Below are 16640 nucleotides of genomic sequence, written 5' to 3' on the forward strand. Positions count from 1 at the left end.
TTCTACATTGGAGAAACCAAACACAGGTTTGTGACGTCCTTGTGAATCATCTGCATTCAATCCGCAGGAGTCTGAGCTTCCTGCTACCTGTCCCTTTAATTCTCAATCCCACTCTCACACCGACCTGCCAACCTCGGGCCTCCTTCACAGTTATAGTGAGATGCAAAGTTAGCCTGAGAAATGGCTCCTCATTTTCGACCTGATACTTCCTTCTGGGTTATTGATGGAAAGTCATGTTTGAAGGTTCTGTTGGAAGTTGAATCCCAGAATAAGTAAGAGGGAGCCGCAGTGTATGTGATGTATTTGAATTTTCAGAGAGGCTTCGATAAGGTGCCGTGCAAGAGGCAACATTTGTTTATGGAGTTGACGTGTGAAGTGAGGATTAGTTAATGGACAGAAAACGTTGTGTAGGGAATAGGTGGACTATTTTTGGTACGTTGAGCTGCCTTGTAAGAGGATTTGTGTAGAACTTACTGGAATTACATTAGACTGGTGAGTTTGCAGCTGGGATATTGTGGACAGGTTCCACCTCCCCACCCAAGAAAGGGTGTACTTGTGACAGAAGGAGCAAACTTAGGGTTCATCAAATTGATTCCTGAGATGGGAAGGTTGTCCAATATGTAGAGATTAAGCAGACCAAGCTCAAAGAGTGAAAGGTTACTTTCTTAATTGGTTAAATTATTATATTATATCTCCTGTCTAGAATGGTTTGCAATTGGGGATCTCAATAAGAAGTCAGCTATTTACCACAATGATAAAAATAATCTTCAGAAGGGAGTGAATCTTAAGAATTATCTTTGTAAGAGGGCTTTGGAGTTTCATTGCTGAGTACATTAAAGACAGGGACAGATAGATTATTGGATATGAAGGGAATTACAGTGCCCTCCATAATGTTTGGGACAAAGACCCATCATTTATTTATTTGTCTCTGTACGCCACAATTTAAGATTTGTAATAGAAAAAAAATTACATGTGGTTAAAGTGCACATTGTCAGATTTTATTAAAGGCCAATTTTATACATTTTGGTTTCACCATGTAGAAATTACAGCAGTGTTCATACATAATCCCTCCATTTCAGGCACCATAATGTTTGGGACACATGGCTCCACAGGCATTCGTAATTGCTCAGGTGTATTTAATTACCTCCTTAATGCAGGTATAAGAGAGCTCTCAACACCTAGTCTTTCCTCCAGTCTTTCCATCACCTTTGGAAACCTTTAGTGCTGTTTATCAACATGAGGACCAAAGTTGTGCCAATGAAAGCCAAATAAACCATTATGAGACTGAGAAACAAGAATAAAACTGTTAGAGACATCAGCCAAACCCTAGGCTTACCAAAATCAACTGTTTGGAACACCATTAAGAAGAAAGAGAGCACTGGTGAGCTTACTAATTGCAAAGGGACTGGCAGGCCAAGGAAAACCTCCACAGCTGGTGACAGAAGACTATAATAAAGAAAAATCCCCAAACACCTGACAGATCAGAAACACTCTTCAGGAGTCGGGTGTGGATTTGTCAATGACCTCTGTCCGCAGAAGACTTCATGAACAGAAATACAGAGGCTAGACTGCAAGATGCAAACCACTGGATAGCCTCAAAAATAGGATGGCCAGGTTACAGTTTGCCAAGAAGTACTTAAAAGAGCAACCACAGTTCTGGAATAAGGTCTTGTGGACAGATGAGATAAAGATTAACTTATATCAGAGTGATGGCAAGAGCAAAGTATGGAGGAGAGAATGAGCTGCCCATAATCCATTGCATAACACCTCATCTGTGAAACACAGTGGTGGGGGTGTTATGGCATGGGCATGTATGGTTGCTGAAGGTACTGGCTCACTTATCTTCATTAATGATACAACTGCTGATGGTAGTAGCATAATGAATTCTGGTGTATAGACACATCCTACCTGCACAGGTTCAAACAAATGCCTCAAAACGTATTAGCCGGCGGTTCATTCTACAGCAAGGCAATGATTCCAAACACACTGCTAAAGCAACAAAGGAGTTTTTCCAAGCTAAAAAATGGTCAATTCTTGAATGGCCAAGTCAATCACCAGATCTGAACCCAATTGAGCATGCCTTTTATATGCTGAAGAGAAAACTGAAGGGGGGTTAGCTCCCAAAATAAACTAAAGATGGCTGCAATACAGGCCTGACAGAGCATCACCAGAGAAGACACCCACCAACTGGTGATGTCCATGAATCGCAGACTTTAAGCAGTCATTGCATGCAAAGGATATGCAACAAAATACTAAACATGACTGCTTTCATTTACATGACATTGCTGGGTCCCAAACATTATGGTGCCCTGAAATGGGGGCGGGGGGGGGGGGGGGGGAGCTATGTATAAACACAGCTGTAATTTCTACATGGTGAAACCAAATGTATAAACATGGCCTTCATTAAAATCTGACAATGTGCACTTTAACCACATGTGATTTTTTTCTATTACAAATCTCGTAGTGAGTATGGAGGCAAATAAATAAATGTCCCAAACATTAAGGAGGGCACTGTATGAAAATGACTCATATTCATAATGACTATGAGATGAGATGGCCTTACTTAATGTTGACGTAGGTGCAAAGGCCTGATAGATTACTCCTGCTTCTATTTTTACATTCTTACTTATCAGTGACGATTGCATTTGACAGAATCATAGAAAAGTTTAAGACTTCTCAGGATTGGATTTGGAAAATGGTAATTTTAGTGAGGAGAAAATAATCTGATTCAATATCACTGATGCAAAAAGTAGTTCATTGAAAATTGAGCTTTGAGAAGCCTTCAAATTTGAGATGGGTAAAAGCATAAAATAAATAACTATATTTATAGAATGTCTTTATGAATAATGTTCTGTAAATGAATAGATTACTGAAAGTGGAACTGTGGAAACATTATGACAAGTATAGAACTGTAAGGAAGAGGGGAAATAAAATATGTGAGAAGGGCTAAAACTGAACCCGGTAAATGAGAATTTATTTTTAATAATGGCTGGAAAAGCAGAGAAATTATGATAAATATATCAGATTTTAATTTAACCAATGATGCATGGTTTTGATATCCATAATCCAAAAAGTATGCAAGGCATTGGGGGCAAGGGAATTAAAAAAAATAAATCACAATAATGGTTCTAGAACTGAGAGTTCAGTATTAAATGGAGAGGATGAAAAGTACAAGGTACTTTTGTATTAAAAATGGAAGACTGAGTGGGAACATATAATGCTTTAAAATTCTGCAAGGGAAGGGTAGGGATTTCTATAATGAAGAGTCCAGAACTGGAGATCATGAATACAAGATTGTCACTAATAAATTCAGCAGGAAAGTCAGGACTACGAATAAATTTACAGATATTTATTAAGACAGACAGCAACGTATGTTTTAAGAACAGGAGAAAGACAGTAGGACGTAGGAAATTGGAGCAGTTACTGGAAGTGTCTTTAGAGTAGTCAGGGTTACTGTCGAAGAAGTAATGAAGGTACTGTCGTGTTTGAAGGTAGACAAATCTCTAGGGCCTGATCAGATATATGTGAGGACATTGCAGGAAACTAGAGACGAAATTGGGGAGCCCTGGTTGAAATTTACGAGTCGTCCTTAAATACAGGAGAGGTGCCGGAAGACTGTAGGGTGGTAAATGTTGTAAATCTGGAGGGTGGCAAATGTGGCAAATCTGACTTATTAGTGAAGAAGTGACCAAAAATGTTGATGAGGGCAGAGCTGTAGATGTTGTGTACATGGACTTCAGTAAGGCATTCAACAAGGTTCTGCATGGTAGACTTCTCTGGAAGGTTAGATCGCATAGGATCCAAGGAGAGATAGCTGAATGGATAGCAAATTGGCTCCATGGAAGGAAGCAGAGGGTGATGGTGGAAAGTTGCTTCTCGGACTGGAGGCCTGTGACTGGTGGGTTCAGTGCTGGGCCCGTTACTGTTTATCATCTACATCAACAATTTGGGTGAGAATCATACAGGGCAAGATTAGCAAGTTTGCTGATGATACAAAAATTAGAGATTTTGCAGATAGTGAAGATGGTTGTGAAAGATTGCAGCAGGATCTGGATCGATTGGCCAGGTGGGCAGCAGAAGTGTTGATGGAATTTAATACAGAGAAGTGTGAGGTGTTACATTTTGGGACATATAACAAGGACTGGACCTACACAGTAAATGGTCGGCCTCTGGTAGTGTTGTAGAGCAGAGGGATCTAGGAGTGAAGGTGCATGTTTCCTTGAAGGTTGAGTCGCAGGTAGATAAGGTGGTCAAAAATGCTTTTGGCACATTGACCTTCATCAGTCAGAGTATTGAGTATAGAAGTTGGGAGGTCATGTTGCAGTTGTATAAGACGTTGGTGAGCGCATTTAGAATATTGTGTTCAGTTCTGGACACCATGTTATAGGAAAGATATTGTCAAGCTTGAAAGGGTTCAGAAAAGATTTACAATGATGTTGCTAGGACTAGAGGGTGTTATCTATAAGGAGAGGTTGACTAGGCTGCATCTCTATTCCATGGAGCGCAGGAGGATGAGGGGAGATCTTATAGAGGTATATAAAATCATGAGAGGAATTGATCGGGTAGATGCAGTCATTTGCCCAGTAGGGGAATCAAAGACCAGAGGACATAGGTTCAAGGTGAAGGGGAAAAGATTTAATAGGAATCTGAGGGGTAACTTTTTCACACAAAGGGTGGTGGGTGTATGGAACAAGCTGCCAGAGGAGGTAGTTGAGGCTGGGAATATCCCATTGTTTAAGTAACAGTTAGACAGGTACATGGCTAGGACAGGTTTGTAGGGATATGGACCAAGTACAGGCAAGTGGGACTTGTGTAGCTGGGACATTGTTGGCCAGTGTGGGCGAGTTGGGCTGAAGGGCCTGTTTCCACACTGTATCCCTCGATGACTATGAATCTAAAGGGCCTGTCCCACTTACACAATTTTTTTCAGCGACTGCCAGCACCAGTCATAGTTGCAGCAGGTCGCTGAAAATTTTCAATATGTTGAAAATCCAGCGGCAAACAGAAAAAGGTACGACTCTTTGGGCGACTACTCACGACCATACAGGCGTCACATGGGACATCGCGTAAGTGGGACAGGCCCTTAAGAAGTTAAATAATCACATGTGGAAGAAAGGAGGAGACAATTATACTAATATGGTTAGTCGGAGACAGGTTGCAACTTGATTTATATAGGCTGTTCTACATAGGCTTGCATTGACCAGTTGGACTCAGACTGTTTCAATGCTTCTAAGTGAGTAATAGAAAATAATTGCAATTGTCCTTACAATTATGCTGCCGGCGGGAATGTAGATTTGCTCGCTAATGTAATGTTGGAATCCTTGAGAGTTAATACTGAATAAAATGGATATAAAATCATGAGCAGAACTCTGGGTTCATACTGTATGTTGAGCTGTTGGAAGCAAACAAAAGCTGAAACTCTTCCTGCATGTTTCCATTCCCATTCCTTTGCAAACAGTCAAATTACATCTTGGGACCTTGGCATTCCAGTGCTTTGCTGAGGAAAACAAAATGATAAAAGAAGAACAGATATTTCCTTTCAACATTAAAAAACCTGAGTATTCCCACAAGTATTTTTGCTCATCCATGAAGTACCTTTAGGGCTTGAACTTATCCTTAGTCACAAAGGCATTAAGGAATGCGCACTTTTACTTTCCTTGCTCTTATTTTTAGATATTTTGTTCTAATTGTATGTGATTGTAGCCAGACAGTGGTGCAGCTGGGAGCACTGCTGCCTCACACGGCAGAGACCCGTGTGCTATCTGTGATTAGAGATTACTAGTTCTCCCTTTGACGGCGTACGTTTCCTTCAGGTGGTCAGGTCCCCCCACATCCCAAAGATGTGTATGCTTGTAGGTTACTTGGCCTCTGTAAATTGCCCGTTGTGTGGAGGTGCGTGGTGGAATCTGGGGGAATTAATGAATATTGGGAGATAATAAAATTGGATTAGATTTGTGTAGATTGAGTGTAAATGGGTGATCAATGATCAGTCTGGACACAGTGGGCCAAATGGCCTGATTCCATGCTTTATCTCTCTAAGAATTCCAAATGTGAATGCAGAACTTTAACTTACTCCTGGGTAAAATATTTTTGATTGTTTGTGGTCGTGTTTTTGATCTGGTGCAATATATAATAAAAATCTATTTTACCATTGTAATAAAACTCTTGTAAAGCATAGTAAAGCTTTGTCACTCAATCATATCATTTAGTCTACAAAGCCCTTAACGGGTTTGCCCCCACCTAGATCAAAAGTCTGCTTACCCACCACACCACCTCCAGGTCCCTCAGATCGGCCGACTTGGGGTTACTGAACATCCCGCGGTCTAGGCATAAGCTCAGGGGCGACCACGCCTTTGCGGTTGCAGCTCCTAGACTGTGGAACAGCATCCCTCTTCCCATCAGAACTGCCCCCTCCATCGACTCTTTTGTTGAGACTTAAAACTCATCTTTACTCTCAAGCCTTTCATGATGTCCTCTGAGGGAGGGCTATATGTATGTATTTATGTATGTACTTATTCTATGAACCAATGTTGTATAACGTTAGTACCTCCACCAATTGTAAAACACTTTGGCCAACGAGAGTTGTTTTTTAAATGTGCTATAGAAATAAATGTGACGACTTGACTTGAATCTGTTCTTTCATCAGGACACTCCAGGATTTATTGTGAATCGGCTTCTGGTACCGTATATAATGGAAGCTATCCGGCTGTATGAGAGAGGTAGTGATAATTTAAGCCATACAGGGTTAATTACAAGTTAGGTCATGGAAATCTATTATTTCAGATTCAGCTCTATTTCACAAATTGTTCTCTATTTTTTTTCCCCCTTTACCTCTGTAGGAAAACCGTTGTTTTAACATAGCACAGGTGTTGAAATATTGCACACTGTGGACTTAATCTGCTGAAGCTTGCCTCTCACCAGGCTGGTGGGTAGTGACATAAAAACACAATTAAACAAGCTATGGCTCCCACAAGAGCCGTAATATTTGTGAGACTCTCACACTCCTTTATGGGTGTTTGACATCTCCAATTTTATAAGTTGGCAAAGTTGCTTTCAGCAACTTACATTTTCTGCATTGCTTAGTCCACCTCCAGTGCATCCCACTACCCTCGTATCGTACTGCCAGTGAGACTGAGCATCTCTATTAGACAATAGGTGCAGGAGTAGGCCATTCGGCCCGGAGCCAGAACCACCATTCACGGTGATCATGGCTGATCATCCACAATCAGTACCCTGTTCCTGCCTTCTCCCCATATCCCTTGACTCTGCTATCTTTAAGAGCTCTATCTAACTCTCTCTTGAAAGCATCCAGAGAATCGGCTTCCACCGCCTTCTGAGGCAGAGAATTCCACAGATTCACAAGTCTCTGGGTGAAAACGTTTTTCCTCATCTCCGTTCTAGATGGCATACCCCTTATTCTTAAACTATGGTTCCTAGTTCTGCATTACCCCAACATCAAAAACATGTTTCTTGCCTCTAGTGTGTCCAATCCCTTAATAATATTATGTTTCACTAGGATTCCCTCTCATCCTTCTAAATTCCAGTGTGTACAAGCCCAGACGCCCCATTCTTTCAACATATGACAGTCCCGCCATCCCGGGAATTAACCTTGTGAACCTACGCTGCACTCCCACAATAAGAAGAATGTCATTCCTCAAATTTGGAGAACAAAACTGCACACAATACTCCAGGTGTGGTCTCACCAGGGCCCTGTACAACTGTAGAAGGACCTCTTTGCTCCTATACTCAACTCCTCTTATTATGAAGGCCAACATGCCATTAGCTTTCTTCACTGCCTGCTGTACCTGTATGCTTCCTTTCAGTGAATGATGAACAAGGACCCCCTGATCTCTTTGTATTTCCCCTTTTCCCAACTCGACACCATTCAGATAATAATCTGACAGCCCAGTCTTGCCACGATAGTGGATAACCTCACATTTATCCAAAATTAAACTACATCTGCCATGCATCTGCCCACTCACCCAACCTGTCCAAGTCACCCTGCATCCTCATAGCATTCTCCTCACAGTTGATGCTGCCACCCAGCTTTGTGTCATCTGCAAATTTGCAAATGTTACTTATAATCACTTCATCTAAATCTATAATGTATATTGTAAATAGCTGTGGTCCCAGCACCGAACCTTGCAGTATTTCACTAGTCACTACCTGCCATTCTGAAAGGGACCCGTTAATCCCTACTCTTTGTTTCCTGTCTGCCAATCAATTTTCTATCCATGTCAGTACCCTAACACCAATACCATGTGTTCTAATTTTGCCCACTAATCACCTATGTGGGACCTTATCAAAGGTTTTCTGAAAGTCCAGGTACACTACATCCACTGGCTCTCCCTTGTCCATTTTCCGAGTTACATCCTCAAAAAATTCCAGAAGATTAGTCAAGCATGATGTCCCCTTCATAAATTCATGCTGACTCGGATCGATCCTGTTACTGCTATCCAAATGTGCTGCTATTTCATATTTTATAATTGACTCCAGCATCTTCCCCACCACCGACATCAGGCTAACTGGTCCATAATTCCCTGTTTTCTCTCTCCCTCCTTTCTTAAAAAAGGGGGATGACATTAGCTACCCTCCAATCCACTGGAACTGATCCTGAATCTACAGAACATTGGAAAATTATCACCAATGCGTCCTCGATTTCTAGAGCCACCTCCTTAAGTACCCTGAGATGCAGTCCATCAGACCCTGGGGATTTATCAGCCTTCAGTCCCATCAGTCTACCCAATACCATTTTCTACCAAATGTGAATTTCCTCCAGTTCTTCCGTCACCCCAGGTCTTCTGGCCATTAGTACATCTGGGATATTGTTTGTGTTTTCCTTAGTGAAGACAGATATAAAATTACTTGTTCAACTCATCTGCCATTTCCTTCTTCCCCATAATAAATTCACCTGTTTCTCTCTTCAAGGGACCCACATGTGTCTTAACTAATTTTTTTCCTCTTCACATACCTAAATAAGCTTTTACTATCCTCCTTTGTATTCTTGGCTAGCTTACCTTCGTACCTCATCTTTTCTCCCCGTATTGCCTTTTTAGTTATCTTCTATTTCTCTAAACGTTTCCCAATCCTCTGGCTTCCCATTCATCTTTGTTATGTTATACTTCTTCTCTTTTATTTTTATACTGTCCTTGACATCCCTTGTCAGACACAGTTGCTTCTTACTCCCCTTAGACTATCTTCCTCTTTGGAATCAACTGATCCAGCACCTTTTGTATTATACCCAGAAATATCTGTGATTGTTGTTCCACTGTCATCCCTGATAGGGTCTCTTTCCAATCAACTTTGGCCAGCTCCTCCCTCATGCCTCCATAGTCCCCTTTGCTAAACTGTAATACTGACACTTCCCATTTTTCCTTCTCCCTCACAAATTGCAGATTAAAACTGCATATTATGGTCACTACCTCCTATTGGCTCCTTTACCTTGAGTTCCCTTATCAAATCCAGTTCATTACACAACACTAAATCCAGAATTGCCTTCTCCCTGGTAGACTCCAGTACAAGCTGCTCTAAGAATCCATTTCAGAGGCACTCCACAAACTCCCTTTCTTGGGGTCCAGTACCAACCTGATTTCCCCAGTCTACCTGCATGTTGAAATCTCCCATAACAACCGTAACATTACCTTTACTACATGCCAATTTTAACTCTTGATTTAACTTGCACACTATATCCAGGCTACTGTTTGGGGGCCTGTAGATAACTCCCATTAGGGTATTTTTACCCTTACAACTCCTCAGTTCTATCCATACTGACTCTACATCTACTGATTCTATGTCACCCCTCGCAAGGGACTGAATTTCATTCATCAACAACAGAGCCACCCCACCCCTTCTGCCCACCTATCTTTTCGATAGGACGTATACCCTTGAATATTCAGTTCACAGCCCTGGTCCTCTTGCAGCCATGTCTCTGTAATTCCCATGACATCAAACTTGCCAATCTCTAACTGAGCCTCAAGCTCACCCACTTTATTTCTTATACTTCGCACATTCATCTACAACACTTTGACTTTGGTATTCACCTCCCCTCTCAAACCGGTCACATTGGCCCTGACCTTACTCTCTTATCCCTTCTCCAACTTTCCTTCCCATTAATTTGTAACTTTTCCTGTACTCACTTCTCCTTTAACTCCATCGTTGTAATTTGTCAACTGCTCCTCCCCGCTATTGAGTTATTGCATAAGGCAATTAGTCGTTTCCACTATTTTTAGATATTTTATTAGACTGGCTCAAAAAAAACTCAGCCTAGGACTTTCTTTAAACAGAGACTTTGATTTCAGCCCCACAGTATTAGCAGAAAGGAAAATAAAAAACACAGCTATTCCTGCCACAGTAGAAGGAAAAAAATGGTTTTGTAGATCTTGGCTCAAAGTCCATGGTTTTCCTTGGGTGAGGTATCAGTTGTTTGATTTCACTTTGAAATTAAAAGGCAGCGCTCTGACTAACTTTATTTATTTTAGCCTGGGCAAGGATCAAAGTACATTTACGACTGTCAGTACAATATGACCACAGCAAAGCTTCAGCTGTATCAAGTATGATGCAGCGAGGGGAAGAGTTCATTTGATTTAAATTCAGGAATAGAATATTTCAGAGCAATTAGCTGAAGGCAGGGAATGAAACCAAAGGTACATTTAGACACTTCAGATTGACCTTGGAATTGCAGAGAACCTATGTAGAATTACCAGTACCTTGGAGTGTACCTGGACAGTAAACTGGACCAGTCCAGGAATGCTGAGGCCCTGTACAAGAAGGGACAGAGCCAGCTGTATTTCTTGAGAAGGCTCCGCGCCTTCAATGTCTGCAGTAATGTTCTACCAGTCGGTGGTAGCCAGTGCCATCTTTTCCCTGTCGTGTGCTGGGGCAGCAGGGCGAAGGCTGCGCACGCCATTAGGATCAATAAACTCATCAGGAAGGCGGGCTCCGTCCTGGGGGCGGAATTGGATTCATGGGAGGTGGTCTTGGAGGGGACGATGCTCCTCAAACTGCGGGCATCCTAGACAATACAGCTCACCCCCTCCATGACACACTGGTCATCCTGAGGAGTATCTTCAGCAACAGACTGGTTCTACCAAGAAGTAGGACAGAATGCCACAGGAGATCCTTCTTCCCTGTGGCTATCAAACTTTACAACTCCTCCCCCTTCTGTCATGGGGTAGACTGGGACTGACTCCCCAACCCCCCCTCCCCCTCCTCATTGTTTACACATCCCCCAAGCCTTTCCACTCTTCACTTTAATTTCATGTTTCGGGTAGTTTGTGTTTTTTATGACTGTTGGCGGTTCAATTTCCCTCCTGGGATAAATAAAGTTCTATCGTAGAAGCACAGTTCTTAGTGTATTGTAATCGAGAAGATTGAGATCAATTAAAAGATGGTTGAAAAAAGGCTTGACAATAATAAATCTGAATGTACACCAATTTAAAATCTCCCAAACTGTGGTGTTCAATGTGTCTTTGGGAAGCATGCAGGAGTGACAAATGTATGAGCTCCCATGGTTATTAACATTGGGGGGAAAAAGAGATGGTATGGATTCGTCGGGCAGAAAATCGCAGTATACAGTCATGCAGCTAAATAGCAAATATATCAAGCATTTGTTCAGTGGAGAAGATCAGGCATCAGGTCAGAGATGGGTGTGGAGCAGATGGCGAGATTTGATCAGGCAGATGATAAAGGAGATGGCTGGACGGAACAATGGGGCCTGATTGTCTTGAAGATTATAATTGCCATTTAAAAAGTTAACATATAATATGTTTGTGGCAGGGTATGGATTGTGCCAAATTTTGAAGGAAATATGCAATGAAATTTGGTTAAATTGACAGAACATGAGAATAAAATGGGTGAGGGTAAGATTAATGTTAAAAAAAAAGTTTGGGTGATGGTTGGTGTAATGAGCCAAAGGTCCCTGTTTCCATTCTGTATCTCTTTATGACTCCATTATTATCAGTCTAATCAGAATAGAAATGTATTTGTCAGATAATGATGAACAACAACGCTTTTAACTCTGCAAAATAAATCCTCCTAGTCCAGACCGCATTAATGTTATGCCAGGGGATGAATTTACCAAAATGCATATTTTTAGTAAACGGATCTCTCTCTAGAGAGAAATTGGATGTTACTGTGTTTGTAACTTAAAACTAAGCTGAACTATACTTGGATTGACTACTATGTGACAAAAATAATTTCATGTAGTACTATACTATTTTGTTTAGAATGATAAAGATCAGATCGCATTAGGCTTTGATATTCTGTCAGGCTGAGAAAGATCAAAGTAATCGTGTAGGAATAAGCAGGAACTCTGACACTACTTCACTGTGGGTACTAGTAGCAAACAAGCGCTGACCAAAATACTAATTCTGTAGCGATCTATGCATCCACAGTCCTAGTCAATTCAATGATGTATTACATGAGCAATACACAAAGATCCGGAGGAACTCAGTGAATCGGGCAGAATCTGTGGATGGAATGGATAGGTGACTTTTCGGGCAAGGAAGGTCATGACACAAAATGTCACCCCTCCATTACCTCCACAGATGCAGCTTGACTAGCTGATTTACTCCAGCACTATGTTTTACTCAAGATTTCAGCATTTGCTGGTCCTTGTGGTCTCCATAATGTAGTACATGCTGTTAATGTATGTATTGATTGAATGGAAATACAAAATTGATTTTGTGCATATTGCAAAATGAGAGGCTGCTTAGCACTCAGCACTTTTTAGGCATTACTGTTACATAATTGAAGGCCACATTGTGTGGAAAGAACACCACAGGCTCAAACTTGGAATTGTAGGCCTTCACTGAAAGATGAAAGCCTACTTAAGCTTGAGTTGAAGGACCAATCCTTACCTTAGCTCTTGCTGGGGAGTCTACCTCTAAAATCAGCCATAAAATCCAACCCAGTGGATCAGACATCTGCATGTTCCATGTGAGGTCTCCTATAATGGGAGGCAACCGCATCATCCTGTTGCATCCACTGCAGCCACCACATTGTGTAATTGTTCATAGGTGAAGTGGGGTTCCCACATCCATCACTCATGGTCACATCAGTAGATGCAGCCTGCTTCTTGAAGCAGTGACTCTCAATGAGAACCACCACTACAGGCGTTGCTACAGTGATGGGAAATTGCATGTTAAATGTACTTCTTACGTAAATCTGGAAAAGATACATAGTGTTACACCAAGGTTGGAGTAACTCAGCGGATCAGGCAGCATTATTTGGTGATGTTTTGACCCGAAAGTCACCTCTCCATGTTACTCCAGCACTTTGAGTCCTTTTGTGGATTAACCAGCATCGGCAGTTCGTTCTTTCTACAAAGATATGTAGTTGATGGGTGAAACTGCATTAAAGGACAGGATATCTACCATTTACAAAGGCTCAACTCTATGCACATTGGTCAGGTAAGAACGTACTTCTCTATGGTCTTGGGAAGAAACTGATGCAATCTATTCCACTGCCTGACATCATTTTGGTACACATTTCCACATGCAAAGCAGTTTCTAGTCCTTTGTGTCTTATTCTATTTTATACTTTAATTCACATAATTGATGCTTTTGTACCTTGAGGATACAGCAAGTAGTTCAGGGGCAGTTCAGACAAGTGCCTTGTGTTAGAACTTTGCACAATTTGCCCTTGCCCTGAAGATACATCAGAGCAATTAACATGCTGTTGAGTAAAAAATACTTTGAATTATACATCACTTTCTTTTTGATACCTCTTTGTTAGTCCAGTCACATAAGTAGCAGATTGATACATTTATTTTGATGTTTTTCGTAGGTCATGGATCAAAGGAAGATATTGATGTTGCAATGAAACTGGGCGCTGGATATCCCATGGGTCCTTTTGAATTATTAGATTACGTTGGACTTGACACCAGCAAGTTTATTATTGACGGTATGTGGAGCGAGTTGTTTTTAATGTACTAATATTGTTCTAATGCTGCTGTTTAATAGAAATGATCAATATGTTTGGTCTTTGCGTGAGAACCAAATGCTACGATTCTCAGCTTCACTTTGGCTAGCAGTGTGATTTATTGGTGAGTATTGATATCTAGTAGCAGGCACACTTGATACTAATTAGATGAGAAAAGCAGTGAGACTGAAGGTGATGTAACTCGGGTAAACTATTGGGAAAGGCAGTGAGGTGAGGACTGGGTCAAATTGTGTAAAGCTGTTCTAGCACGGCACAGATTGTTTAGTTTAGCTTAAAGATGCAACGCGGAAACAAGACCCTTTGGCTCACCAAGTCCGCATCGACCAGCGATCCCCACACATTAACACTATCCATCACACACTAGGAACAATTTACAAATTTACCAAACCAATTAACCAACAAACCTGTATGTCTTTGGAGTGTGGGATGAAACCAGAGTTCCTGGAGAAAACCCACGCAGGTCACAAGGACAACGGGTGATGTCTGTAAGCTACGCAAGCAGAATATGAGGTGCTGTTTCTCCAGTTTGCGTATGGCCTCACTCTGGCAATGGAGGAGGCTAATACATAAATTTGTTGCTCACTATCTGCATTGCATTTCCTCAACCAATTTTGATTTCAACGTAGCTTCTGGTTTAGCTACCCTGTTAAATGAAAATTGATTGAAAAATTGATTGCAAAGCATCTTTTTAATGTCAAACCTATTGTGTGTTATATGGTCCAGAATGGGTTTATAATGTACTTCAATCTTATGAACACTACTACTGTATTTGCATCATTGAAAATGTAACTGAAGATTAGGTGTTAATGAGCATTTTGCTTTCAACTGTGTAACTTTAAATATTTGGCATAAAAAAGTAATATAGTCACAGAGTGGCACAGCATGGAAACAGGCCCTTCGGCCCAACTTGCTCACACCGGCCAACATGTCCCAACTACACTAGTCCCACCTGCTTGCGTTTGGACCATATCCCTCAAAACCCATCCTATCCATGTACCTGTCTATCTGTTTCTAAAACGTTGGGATAGTTCCAGCCTCAACTACCTCCTCTGGCAGCTTGTTGCATACACCCATTACCGCTCAGGTTCCTTTTCCTCTTCACCTTAAACCTATGTCCTCTGGTCCTTGATTCACCTACTCTGGGCAAGACACTGTGCGTTTACCCGATCTATTCCTCTCATGATTTTATACACCTCTATAAGATCACTCCTCATCCTCATGAGCTCCAGTGTCCCAGCCTACTCAACCTCTCCCTATAGCTCAGACCCTCCAGCCCTGGCAAAATTTGTCGTAAAAAAGGATCTATGTTTTCTTGAACTGTGATTAATACACCAAATTCTGCTGAGGAGATGAATGTGCAAGTGACCTTTTCTCTCACTTGGCACCAATGTTGCAGAGAAACCCTGCAGTTAATGAAATAGCAGATTTATTTTGCCAACAGTTTGCCAAACTAACTCTGCATTAGAATGGTGATGATCACAAATAAGCGACAAGCCCCATTCTAAAGGCACTATGATTTCAAGCTTCTATGCCCTGTGGTTGCTTCAGCTGCCTCTTCCAGGTCTTTGAGTGCAGATGTAAATTATATTCATTCTGATGTTCAGTAAATGCTGTCATGTGACGTTTGACATCCTGGAAGTCTGGAAAAGTTTCTAATGCAATACTTTCCCAGACTGATATTGAAAGTGACTGAGGAAATTTGGCATGTCTCCAATAACTCTCACAGAGCTCTACACATGCACCATAGATATCATACTGGAGACACAAGGAAATGCAGTTGCTGGTATACAAAAAAAAAGGCACAAAATACTGGAGTAACTTAGCTGCAGGTCAGGCAGCATCTCTGGAGAACATGCATAGATGTATTTGTTTGCGACCCTTCTTCAACCTGGGAATGTATATTGTCAGTTACATCACAGTTTGGTTTGGAAACAGCTCTGCCCAAGACTGTGAGGAATTGCAGAGGGTTATACATGTAGCCCAGTCCATCACACAGACCAGACTCCCCACCACTGATTCCATCTGAACTTCACAATGCCGCGGGGAAAGCAGTCAACATAATTAAACACTTGACCTCCCTGCAATTGACTGAAGATACAGAAACTCGAAAGTTTGCACCACTAGACTCAGGGACAGCTTCCTCCCCACTTTAATCGGCCTTCTGCACAATCTTTCCATAATCTAGGGTAGTGTCCGATCCACTCTATCTCGTTGTGTCAATGTAACTAGTGCACTACTGAGAACTACACTCTGTGCCGTCTCCTCTGCTCTACCTATTGTACTTGCGTTTGAATTGAGTGCATTTATATATGGTATGATCTGTTTGAATAGCATGCAAAACAAAGCTTCTCTCTGTACCTCCGTAAACAGGACAATAATAAACCTGAAGGGCCTGTCCCACAACGGCAACCTAATTTGCGAGCTTAGAAGAGTTTGTGCTCAACTCGAACTCGCAGCACGGTCGACACGTGGTCTTAGGAGGTCCTAGGGCGTCACTGTAACTCTCCTTCATGCTTGAGAGAAGCTCCCGCATAGTCGCGGCTGAAAAATTTTCTGCGAGTAAAAATTGGTCGGCATGGTTCTTTTGAACTCGTAGTGTAGTGGTGTGGGGTCTCTAGGCAGTCGAGGTAGCCACAGGCAATCTCCTTTGCTGATCAGGCATTTTAATTAGATTCCTTTATTGCCATTCAGACCTTTCG

General features: G+C 41.6%; 1 protein-coding gene across 1 annotated transcript in view; it reads left to right on the forward strand.

Annotated features, from left to right (window-relative positions):
* hadh (hydroxyacyl-CoA dehydrogenase) overlaps positions 1 to 16640 on the forward strand; it is a 36120-nt gene that overhangs the window by 14704 nt on the left and 4776 nt on the right. The window contains exons 6-7 of the mRNA XM_055641916.1: positions 6647 to 6719; positions 13786 to 13902. Coding sequence (XP_055497891.1) covers positions 6647 to 6719; positions 13786 to 13902 — 190 coding nt within the window. The remainder of the gene's footprint in view (positions 1 to 6646; positions 6720 to 13785; positions 13903 to 16640) is intronic.

Source organism: Leucoraja erinacea, chromosome 1 (genome assembly GCF_028641065.1).
Source record: "Leucoraja erinacea ecotype New England chromosome 1, Leri_hhj_1, whole genome shotgun sequence".
NCBI lineage: Eukaryota > Metazoa > Chordata > Chondrichthyes > Rajiformes > Rajidae > Leucoraja > Leucoraja erinaceus.